Source organism: Impatiens glandulifera, chromosome 3, assembly GCF_907164915.1.
Source record: "Impatiens glandulifera chromosome 3, dImpGla2.1, whole genome shotgun sequence".
Taxonomy (NCBI): Eukaryota; Viridiplantae; Streptophyta; class Magnoliopsida; order Ericales; family Balsaminaceae; genus Impatiens; species Impatiens glandulifera.
In genome coordinates this window covers 21751345-21764466 of record NC_061864.1, presented here as the reverse complement: position 1 = coordinate 21764466, position 13122 = coordinate 21751345, and the positions used below count along the sequence as shown (strand labels likewise).

The 13122-nt window shown below is 30.0% G+C and overlaps 1 protein-coding gene and 1 long non-coding RNA gene across 2 annotated transcripts; both read left to right on the top strand.

The window, feature by feature from the left end:
• The first annotated feature begins 3706 nt into the window (after positions 1-3706).
• On the top strand, positions 3707-4233 carry LOC124933021. The gene is made up of 2 exons (XR_007098804.1): positions 3707-3849; positions 3955-4233. It is a non-coding gene; the product is annotated as an uncharacterized LOC124933021 (long non-coding RNA).
• A 4485-nt stretch (positions 4234-8718) lies between these two features.
• On the top strand, positions 8719-9495 carry LOC124931679 (profilin-4). Its single transcript, XM_047472203.1, has 3 exons — positions 8719-8880; positions 8988-9125; positions 9224-9495. Exons 1-3 carry the CDS (start codon positions 8758-8760, stop codon positions 9356-9358), a joined length of 396 nt encoding a protein of 131 aa, XP_047328159.1. The 5' UTR covers positions 8719-8757; the 3' UTR covers positions 9359-9495.
• The last annotated feature ends 3627 nt before the right edge of the window (positions 9496-13122 follow it).

Genomic DNA, 13122 nt, shown 5'->3' with positions numbered 1-13122 from the left:
GTTATTGTAATTTTGACATCTCTTTGTCAAACACAAGATGAAGGTATTGAAGGGTGCTTTGATTAATCAATTTTCTTGACATGAAATGCTGAAAATTGAAATTTCAAACATTAGTTAGAAATTCAATGATGGATGCTAAGAATTCAACATTATCCTTTGACACATGATAATGCTAAATAAATATATAGTAGCTCTTATAGGCAACAATTCAATTTCATCTGGAGTCATTCTTGGTCACTTTTGTTATCTTAGTTATGAATCTTTCTCCCACACTCGAAATGTCTGGTGCCTCTAGGGTGGGTCGCGAATGTAAATTCGAGTTATATATTTATTTCTCTTTAATTTGTTCAAAACATCTATTAATTAGAAACTCCGTTTACAATGATTCTCGAAAGTTAATGGAACCATAATTCATGTGTGTAGTGCTACAAGATGACTGTCCATTTTGCCTTACTTGCTTGTGTTGTGCGCCCGCGCCATCACTTGATCAATGTTGCCCTTGTTTCGATTGCTCGCCGCCACCTCATACTGCTTGAAACATATTTATCATGTTATAGACAAGTGTATGCGTTTATGCCTCTGAAATCAACTTTAATGTGCTTTTCTAATCTTAATTAGACCCTCACGATATTGATGGATAAATAATTATCAATACATAATAACTTTGGAAAGAAATATTTATAACCTTGTATTTTGTTTTTATTTTCTTTCCAACTTAAATAAAATATTTATTTATTTTCACTCTCTACTAGCTAGTATGCTTGTAAAAATATTTTTATATCAAATATAATACACCTTTTAAACTAAATGGAGCAAGAAACAAAAACTGAAATTCAATGTCAAACACATCTATGGGCGAGCATAATTTGGGTTTACCTAAACCCAACCTTAACCCAAACCCAAAATATTAATTTGGGTTGGTTAATATGGGTTGGGTTGAGTATGGGTTGGGTTGAATATGGGTTGGGTTTAATTTGGGTTGGGTTAGGATTACACAAATTACCCAAATTATATAAATTTAATTTAATTCTCTATTATTAATCCAATATAAACTAATAATCTTCCAACTTTAAGTCGAACACGTTTTTAACATGTTTAACATGTTTTTCACATGTTTAACACGTTTTTCACACGTTTAACACATTTTTAATATTTTTAACACGTTTTCACACTTATAACACGTTTTTCACACGTTTAACACGTTTTCACGTCTTTGGCACGTTTAACACGTTTTGACATGTTTAACACGTTTTTATACTAATAGTACGTTTTTCACGTTTTGTCATGTTTAACACGTTTTTGACATGTTTAATACGTTTAACGCGTTTTTGACAAGTTTAACACGCTTTTTATGTTTTTGGCACGTTTAACACGTTTTTAACATATATAACACGTTAATACGTTTTTGATAAGTTTAACACGTTTTCATGTTTTTGGCACGTTTAACACATTTTTGATATTTTAACACGTTTAACACGTTTTTGATATGTTTAATACGTTTAATACAGTTTTCACACGTTTCACACGTTTTTACACGTTTAACATGTTTTTCACGTTTTTGGCATGTTTAACACGTTTTTGACATATTTGACACATTTTTCACACGTTAACACGTTTTTCATATTTTTGGCACGCTTAACACGTTTTTGACATGTTGAACACGTTTAACATGTTTTTGGCTCATTTAACATATTTTTAGCATATTTAACATGTTTTGGTACGTTTAACACGTTTTTGGCATGTTTTCACGTTTTTGGCACGTTGAACACGTTTTTGACATTTTAACACGTTTAACACGTTTTTGCACATTTAATATATTTTTGACATGTTTACCATGTTTTTTGCACTTTAACACGTTTTGATAAATTTTAACACGTTTTTGTCACGTTTAACACGTTTAACACATTTTTGGCATGTTTAACACGTTTTCACGTTTTGGCATGTTTAACACATTTTTCACATTTTAGCACGTCAAACGTGTGAAAACGTATTAAATGTGACAAAAATGTGAGAAACATGTTAAACGTGTTAAAATGTGTCAAAAACATGGAAAACGTGTCAAAACGTGCCAAAAACGTGAAAACATGTGAAAATGTGTTAAACATATTAAAAATGTGAAAAACGTGAAAAACATGTTAAACGTGTCAAAACGTGTCAAAATGTGTTAAACGTGCCAAAAACGTGAAAAATATGTCAAAATGTGTTAAATGTGTCATAATCGTGGAAAATGTGTCAAACGTGTCAAAACGTGTTAAATGTGTTAAACATGTCAAAACATTAAAATAGTGTCAAAACGTGTTAAACGTGTGAAAAACGTATTAAACATGTCAAAAACGTGAAAAAGTGTCAAAAACGTGTTAAACGTGTCAAAACGTGTTAAACATGCCAAAAACGTGAAAACGTGCCAAAAACGTGAAAAACGTGTGAAAACGTGTTAAATGTGTCAAGAATGTGAAAAACATGTTAAACGTGTCAAAACGTGTTAAATGTGCCAAAACGTGAAAAACGTGTTAAAATGTGTTAAATGTGTCATAATCGTGAAAAACGTGTCAAGCGTGTTAAAAACGTGTGAAAAACGTATTAAACATGTCAAAAATGTGTTAAATATTTCATAACGGGTTAAAAACATGAAAATGTGGAAAACATGTTAAATATGTCAAAAACGTGTTAAACGAATAAAAATGTGTTAAATAACTCAAATACATGTTAAATGAAAAAATAAAAATAAAATAATTTTGGTTACCCAACCCATACCTAACTCATATTAGTAAATAATATGGATTGAATTATGAGTTAGGTAAATTTAATTTGGGTTGAATATGGGTTGAGTAATACGGGTCGGATTTACCCGTTTGCTCACCCCTAATTACACCTCCCAAATTGAGTAAAGGGATTACATTAGAGAACAACATTTATGTATCCATCTCCATTAGAACAGATATAACCTCTTTTCGGCGATAATAGTAACTTTAAGAGGCATATTTATGAACCACCGGTATTATACCGACGATTATTTAGTCACATAATAATAATAGCAACATAAAACAATGTTAGTTAGGGTATATGTGTCGGATATTTTGTTATTTTCCGGCTCTTATAAAGCGTCGCCAAATCCTGGGTTATTACTATACTAATATATATTACATTGTTTAGTGAAAAACAAAAATCCATTTAACCTGGTAAATATCCACGTGTGATGTTTAAATAAAATTATAAATCATAAATAACAAATAAACAAAACAAAAAGTATAATCAACTAATCGGTGAATCATTGATGAATCAAACCACTTGGTTATAGCCATATGGATCTTATTATGGATACTAATTATTTTTGTGTAACCAATTTTTTAATTGTAGATTTAATTGTAAAAATTGAATCTAAATCAATTATCTGCTTAGTATAAACATATGTTTATTAATAATGTAGAATAAATTTTGATTTAATTATATTACAATTCACGAGAGGATAAATTAAGGATGGTTTCATTAATCAATTTTATTGCACATGGAAGTCTAAGAAAATAAATTAAATCACATTGGGAATTCAAACATTGGCTAGAAATTCAATATTGGTTGCTAAAAATTCAAACATCTCCTTTCACACATGATATATTATATTGAATGTATGATGGCCGGTCCAACCAATCATGCACTCATTTACTATATAAATAGTAGCTCTTATAGGAAACCTTGGTCATTCATTCAATTCACATAATACATATCACACATCTTTGTTTAACACAAGCAAAAAAACAATGGCCAAAGTTTTCTTTGTCACTTTTGTTCTCTTAGTTTTGGTCTTTTCTCCCGCCCTTGAGATGTCCGATGCCACTAGGGTGGGTCGCGAACGTAAGTTCTAATTATTTCTCTTTTGTTTAAATATGTTTTTTTAATATATATAAGCTTCGTGATATGACAATTCGTTAAAGATAATGTCACCCTTTATGATTGTAGTGCTACAAGGCGGACCAATTTGTCCTGCTTGCGTATGTTGCTCTCCCGCACCATCACCTGATAAATGTTGCCCTTGTGTCTGCTCTCCGCCACCTCCTAGGGCTTGAAAATATGTTTATCATATAACACACTGTTAAATAAGGATTAGCTAACAAGCTAATCATGCCCATGAAGTTAAATTTACTTTTATGTTCTCGTAATTATGTACACATTGATCATGGTGTCGATGGATGAATTCTCAATAATAACCTGGTGAAATAATTATATATATGGTTCCCCCTATACTCTGATCACATATGTCGTAAACAAATCATATAAACTAAAATTGTAAGTAACATGTGCGGTTTGTACAAAATATTCTCCTTTAGCACATGTCTAGAATCAAAACTCTAAAAATGAAGCAACAGCAATCACTGAATTTAATATCAATATGATAAGAACATTAGGAGATTGAAATCAAACATTTATGTGTCGCTATTGATATTGTTGGTTTTTGCTTGTTCATTAATGATACAATGTTTGAATAAAGAATTCAGTAAAATATCTATGGTAATTTCTTTTCGTAGACAAGACTTTCAAGTCACTTTTGAATAAATAAATGAACGTATTCTATATCATTGATGTAAATCATGTTGATAGTTTCCCTTTTGAATTTTTTTATTGCATTTTTTTTGTTAAATATTTTGACTTTCACTAATATCTTTTACATTTTAAGGATAACTTTCTTTGCATTTTATGTATTATTTAGAGTGAACTAGTATTTAGCTTGTTGATGAATACAATCAAATCAAACCATATCAAATAAAAGGAAATTATATCTCACAATTATTTGCAATCAAATTTTGTGTAACCAAAACCTCCCATGTGAGGAGATTTGTTAACATTGTTTCAGATTTTCTACATTTAAAATATGTTCAACCAAGCAATTCAAATATCCCTAAAATGAAACAAACTGAAATTCAATGTTAAACATATCCCAAATTGAGTAAAAGGGTCTTCCTTTATGATAAGAACAACGTTTATATATGTATCCATTACAACAATGTAACCTCATTTTGTAAGGTTGCTAGTATTTATACAATTATACCAACGATTGTCCTTGCGTCACATAACAATAATAGCAACACCCGTTTACTATTTATATTGTTTTACACGCTTATAAAGAATCACCAAATCCGATATTGTTACTACAATATCTTGTTTAGTGACATATGTTTTTAGCTGTTGATTTAGTATATGTTGAAAACACCAAAATAAAAATAAATAGGAAACAAAACAATTTAAGTACAAAGCAATTGAAATAAAAACTTTCAAGAGATCGAAATTTAGAGTTCGTTCCATTTAAGGAGGTAAGTGGTTGGATTCGATTGATTAGTAATACCGAAATACACAACCAAACCGTTGACATTTTCAAATCTTTAATTTCGGTTAATTAATCAGATCGATTATAAGATTATAAGTTCAATCGGTTTGATTCATTCGTCAAAAACTAGTTAAATGTCTGCATTAAATAATATAAAAATAGCACTAATATTCTAACAAAATTGCAGAAAATCTTAGTGCAATATTCTTTTGTTGCAAAAGAGAAAAATACATATTTTATTGTTATTATCTTAATTAATAAAATTTTGTTTTGGTCCAGGTTCGAACATTTAAGTTGCTTCGATCCAATCTAATTGCTTATTAAATTAAAATATATATATTAATATTAAGAAATTAAGTAAATAATTTGATGATTAAAAAAATAAAGATGTGATAAAAGAGAGAATGTTTTAAAAATATATAAAAAAAAAATCTCAAAATAACTTTAATAACCCAAAATCAAACTAGGCAGTATTATAATGATAAAATAATAATATTTGTTTATATTTAACATACACTAGTAAAAAATAATCAATTACGACGAAATTTATTAATAAAAAGTACTTTATAAATATAAAAAACTTTGTATTAGTAATGAAAACTATTAAAATAAAAGGCCTATAATTTGTTTAACTCTCAGTAATTTACAGTTACACCTTTATTTATGCAATTTTAGGTGAAAGGACCTACGACATCTTTAATAACTTCACGTCTTATATATATATAATTAATAGGATACAATACTTGATCAATAACGATAAAATAATTATCTTTTTATTGATATTATAGTACAAGCTAAATGGTTATTAAATTTGTTTTTTATAATCATTAAAGTCCTTGTGAAATCTTTAAAAAACTTTTGTCAAACCTAATTACGGCCCGGCATACTCACAAGACAATTAATGGCGGTTTGATTAATCAACTATATATCTTGCACATGGAAGTCTAAGAAATGAAATTAAATCACATTAAGAATTCAAAAATTTTGCTAGAAATTCAATGTTGGATGCTAAAAAATCAAACTATCTCCTTTCACACATGATAATATTATTGCATGCATGGCGGCCGGTCCAACAAACCATGCACTCATTTATAATATAAATAGTTAACTCTCATAGGTATGATTAATATACATCCATTTATCCTTCTTTGTATTAACACAAGCAATAAAAAACAAATGGCCAAAGCTTTCTTTGTCACTTTTGTTCTGTTAGTTTTGGTTCTTTCTCCGGCAATTGATATGTCTGATGCCACTCGAGTGGGTCGCGAATGTAAGTTCTAGTCATTTTCTCTTTTTTTGTTTATTTTTTTTATTCGTAACTATGTTTTATATTGATAATTCTTTAAAGTTAATGTCACACTCTGATGGTTGTAGTGCTACAAGGAGGACCGTTTTGCCCTCTTTGTGTATGTTGCTCGCCTGCACCACCAAATGGATGTTGCCCTTGTGTCTGTTCTCCGCCACCTCCTAAGGCTTGAAATGTGTTTTCTCATATTATAATGAGCAGTGTTTAAATAAAGATTAGTTAACGAGCTAATCGACTAGAAATACCCATGAAGTCAAATTTAATGTTTGTTCCCGTACTTTAGTAAAGTACCCATCATGATATCGATGCATGAATTCCCAATAATAACTTGGTGAAAGAATTATACGTTTGTATTTCCGGTGTTATTGTCTATAGAAGTGAAATAAAATATTGTTTATGAACAAAATTTATAATCATCGGTATTATGAATTTCATTGAGTTTGGATTCTTCTTTTCACATCTTGCGAATTCCACTCCATAATTGATGATTATACACGTTGGGTTTATTTGGGCTTGTTGAAAAATTTGAGTGAAATTGGTCCAACGCCAAGCAATTCAATTGTCGTTTTACAATTGACTAAAACCTTCCTTTATTGCTTATATAATTAAAGGGCGCAAATGATTTGCTTTGGTAGATTTATAAATAATAATAATAAAACACAACTGAATCATTGACATCGTTATTTAAATCTCAAATAATGATCGGTTTCAATCTAAATTAACCTAACCAATAGACTCAACTACTCGATGAACTCAAACTATCCAAAATATCGAAGTAACTAGTAAGTGTTCTTCCTTAATTTTAAACATTATCTTTTTCAACTTTAAATTAGTTATAATATAAATTTGTTTATTGAGGTTATAATCATTTAAAATATTAATATTAAGTACTTGTTAAATAATAAAATATCATTATATTTAAATTTTATTTATGTTAAATTAAACTTTACTAATAAGTAGTAAATTTATAAATTAAAATTAAGAAGTGGCTTAGTTTGTATAAATTGATAAGTATAATTGAATCAAAATAAAGTTTAAAAAACAATTTTTATTAACAAAATTACAGGAGTGTTTTCAGCTTAAAATGTATATAAAAGATAAAACAAATTTTATTTTAAAGAATTTCTAGTAAGAATTAATTAGTGAACGAAGCAAAAATAAAAAATAAAAATCAGTTATCGAATTAAACTACTATTCTCAAATATATACCAATTTGTTTGATGATTGTAATGATTTTAATTCATAATTTATTTTGCTAAATATACAGATTTGATTTGATCTTATTTTTAAAACCGTAAATCAAATTCAAAATTTTGATTTGGTAGGAAAAATGTATATAAAAATAAGTAGACTTAATTGTCCAATTATGCCTCATTATATATCAATTAAGATTAGACTTTTCTTTTAAATCTTAAAATTTGGAAATCTTTTTTTTTTTAAAATTATGCAAAAACAACTTCTTATTGTTTATTATGTAACATTTATAAATAAATTAATTAAATATTAATGTCACTAATTTAATTTTCGAATTTTAAAGAAACATTGATTCTCTAAAATTCGATAATTAAATTAGTAACAATGATTTATTATTTAAATTATGTTTATAATAGGTACTTAACTACATTTAAAATTTTGTTTTTATAATCTTGACAATAAATAGTCACAACTTTGAAAGAAGATGTTTGAAATTTTAATTGTTCCAACAAAGAGCTCTAATCTAATTTGACCTAAAAGTGGTCTCAAATCCTGAACTTAATTAATAAAAAATGTGTATATAAATAAATATAGTTTTTTTTTGTTTATAAAACATTATATATATATATAATTTTAATGTGATCTAACTAATTATATATATAAGGAAATGATATGTGAGAGCTAAAATGGCGGATCTGACATTGAAATATACGGTTGAGAAATCACACCTTCTCCTTCGCCATTAGCGTCCGTTCATTTCTCTCTCTGTGTGTTAGAAGACTGAACTATTCCATTGCAAGTATATATCTATATACTATATATATATATAAACATTCATTCCTTCCTTTCGTACCTGAATACATCTCTATACAACAACAGGGAAACCTAGCTAACCGATCAAACAATCATAATTAAAACTATCAATTAGGAAGATCCAAAAATGTCGTGGCAAACTTACGTCGACGAGCATTTGATGTGCGACATTGAAGGTCATCAACTTGCAGCCTCTGCTATCCTTGGCCACGACGGAAGCGTTTGGGCTCAGAGCGCTACCTTCCCCAAGGTTTTCATCCGTTTTTATAATCTTTCTCCATTCCCCTCCCTCTTGAATCTTGATGATCGATGATCTGTGTGTTGTTCATATTGATTTCCATATATATATATGTGCAGCTGAATCCAGAAGATATTACTGGTATCATGAAAGATTTTGATGAACCTGGTTTCCTTGCACCAACTGGTATGCATCTTGCCGGAGCAAAGTACATGGTTATTCAAGGAGAAGCTGGTGCAGTTATACGAGGAAAGAAGGTGTTTCTTTTCATTCTTTCATTCATTCATTATTCTATCTTCATTCTTCTCTATTGATGATGATTATGATTATGATTATGATTCAATTCAATGAATAGGGATCTGGTGGGATTACCATTAAGAAAACGGGACAAGCATTGATATTTGGAATCTATGAAGAGCCAATGACTCCTGGACAGTGTAATCTGGTGGTTGAGCGAATGGGAGACTATCTTCTTGACCAGGGCATGTAGTTTTGTTGTTCATCTAAAGCTAACCCTTAAACCTAAAAGGGTTTGGCATTATTGCAGATTCTTTTACCTTTCCTTCTATTGTTGTCTTCGTCTTCTTCGTCGTCGAGATGAATATTATCTCGTTAAAATAACAACCAATTGGTATAATCAAAGCATTGATGCTGGTTCTGGCTTTGAATTTGCTGGATTGATCAATATCTATGGTATTATTTTCTTTGTTCTTGGCTTCATTTTGGGAGTTCTTCACTTTTGTATGTGTTTTTCTCTTCCTCCTTATTCTTCTTCTTGTTGTAGTATTATTAGTGTCATTCAAACTTAATAATATTTGAGCTTTTTTGCTTTCAATTCTTATTGTTCATTTATTTACTTAAAAACATGTTAAAGAAGATATGAATGATAATACCTTCTTTTATTTTTTTAAACAACTGATAAAGTATTAAATAAATAAGAGAAATTATTTATTTATCTCCTAGGCTAAATATAATAACCAAATCCTATATTTTATCTCCTATTTATTTAGGCTAAATATAATAACCAAATCCTATATTTTATCTCCTATTAATTAGGCTAAATATAATAACCAAATCCTATATTTTCTCAATTTAGTTATTTCTCTATTACTATTATAAATAGATAAACTATTGTAAAGATTATTTATTCAATCAATAATATTATTTCAATCTTTCTCTTCAAGAACTCAATCAAATAGTTCTTGTTTATTTTATCAATTCAAGAAATCTAACTTGGTATCAGAGCGTATAAGGGAAAACTCCCGAAAACGATTTCAATGGAAGAACAATATCACTCCTCAATTCTACCAATAATATCTGGAAGCGTAAAGCTTGATAAATATAATTATATCTATTGGAAATCACAAGTTACTCCAATCATGATAGGTTATGATTTTATGGATATAGTAGAAGGAAATCTTGAAACTCCTCCCAAATTTCTTCAAGAAACAGATGGTCAAAATAATACAATTCAAATCAAGAATCCAAAGTTTAAACAATGGCGTATCCAAGATCAAAGGGTACTTGCATGGCTCTTTTCAACATTGACCGACGAGATTCGTCAACAAGTCTCAAAATCATCTTCGGCACAAGAACTTTGGAAAACCTTAGAGAAAATTTATGTTTCTCAATCAAAGAGCCGACTATTTGAGTTACGGAGTCAACTCCTAAACGCACACAAAGGTAGTGGTTCTCTTCTTAACTTCATTCAACACATCAAAAATCTATCAGATGCACTTATCGCTGCCGGACAATATGTTTCTGATCAAGATCTGCAACTAACTCTACTCAACGGGCTTGGAGACGAGTTTGAGCCGATGATATGTGCTCTAACTTCCGGACAAGATCTATTGTTTAATGAGATGACAGACATCCTTCTAAATTATGAACAACGACTCATATTCAAGAAAAGAAAATTCCATTATAAAAATATTTCGCGCTCAAACGTTTCGGCGAATGTTGCTTATATTTATAGGCATGGAGGCGGAAAGAACCAAAGACAGAACCGAGACAATAATCGTCCGCAATGTAATTTTTGTCATAAAATTGGTCATCGCTCCGAAAGTTGTTTTTATAATTCATCTTGTCAAATATGTAATGTACAAGGACATAGTGCTCTCGAGTGCCCTCGTTTTAATCCTTCTACAAATTCTACGACAATGTTAGTTACATCGTCTACTATTGTAAACCAAAGACAGAATCGAGACAATAATCGTCCGCAATGTAATTTTTGTCATAAAATTGGTCATCGCTCCGAAAGTTGTTTTTATAATCCATCTTGTCAAATATGTAATGTACAAGGACATAGTGCTCTCGAGTGCCCTCGTTTTAATCCTTCTACAAATCCTACGACAATGTTAGTTACATCGTCTACTATTGTAGATCCCACTTTGTGTCCAGATTCAGGTGTTACCGACCATATTACTTCCGATCTTAATAATCTACATGTACATGCTCCTTATACAGACACTCAAACTATCAAAGTCGGAAACGACCGAGATACGAAGATAGTGCTTCTTAAAGGATTACTCAAGGACGGATTTATTGCATTGAACCTACTGAAAGTTCGTTTTCAACATGTTCTAATAAACAAGCATTTATTGGTATTAGATCTCCGGCTCAAATTTGGCATTCACGACTTGGACATCCTTCTAGCGCTACTACATCTTTAGTTATATCACACTTTAAATTACCAGTTTCAGGTAGTAATACTATTTCTTTTTGTGGATCATGTCAATATGGGAAAGCACATAAACTCCCTTTTTTAGCTTCAAAATCTACATCTATGGCTCCTTTAGACCTAATTCATTTAGATGTTTGGGGACCTGCTCCTGAATTTTCATCTAATGGTCGTTATTTCGTACATTTTGTGGATGATTTTAGCAAATTCACGTGGATATATCCGCTAAAGAAAAAGTCGGATGTCTTGAATACGTTTATCAACTTTCTTCGACTTATTGAAAATTTATTTAGTCGTAAAATCAAAATATTGCAAACTGATTGGGGAGGAAAATATAGAAATTTCAAATCATTAACAGATAATCATGGTATTTTACATCGTTTATCTTGCCCACATACTAGTGAGCAAAATGGCATTGCTGAACGAAAAATTCGTCATATTACGGAAACTGGTCTCACTTTATTGGCTCATGCATCTATGCCACTACATTATTGGAGTGAAGCTTTTGAAACAGCCACATATCTAGTACTGAATCTGAATATTGTGCTCTTGCATATACAACTGCTGATCTTTGTTGGATTTAATCTCTATGGTGTGATTAGTGAACTTCGAGTTTCACTTTCTTCTTCTCCGGTTCTATGGTGTGATAATATTGGTGCCGCATTCTTATCAGCAAACCCGGTATTTCATGCTCGCACAGAACATATTGAAATCGATTTTCACTTTGTTCGGGAAAAAGTTGCTCGTAAACAACTACTCATCCAATATATTCCTACTGAAGATCAAGTGGCTGATATCTTCACCAAAGGTCTTTCTTCTCATCGATTTGCTCTTTTACGTAGCAAGCTCACGGTTTGTGCCTCACCTTTTCGCTTGAAGGGAGATGATAAAGTATTAAATAAATAAGAGAAATTATTTATTTATCTCCTATTAATTAGGCTAAATATAATAACCAAATCCTATATTTTATCTCCTATTAATTAGGCTAAATATAATAACCAAATCCTATATTTTCTCAATTTAGTTATTTCTCTATTACTATTATAAATAGATAAACTATTGTAAAGATTATTTATTCAATCAATAATATTATTTCAATCTTTCTCTTCAAGAACTCAATCAAATAGTTCTTGTTTATTTTATCAATTCAAGAAATCTAACTTGGTATCAGAGCGTATAAGGGAAAACTCCCGAAAACGATTTCAATGGAAGAACAATATCACTCCTCAATTCTACCAATAATATCTGGAAGCGTAAAGCTTGATAAATATAATTATATCTATTGGAAATCACAAGTTACTCCAATCATGATAGGTTATGATTTTATGGATATAGTAGAAGGAAATCTTGAAACTCCTCCCAAATTTCTTCAAGAAACAGATGGTCAAAATAATACAATTCAAATCAAGAATCCAAAGTTTAAACAATGGCGTATCCAAGATCAAAGGGTACTTGCATGGCTCTTTTCAACATTGACCGACGAGATTCGTCAACAAGTCTCAAAATCATCTTCGGCACAAGAACTTTGGAAAACCTTAGAGAAAATTTATGTTTCTCAATCAAAGAGCCGACTA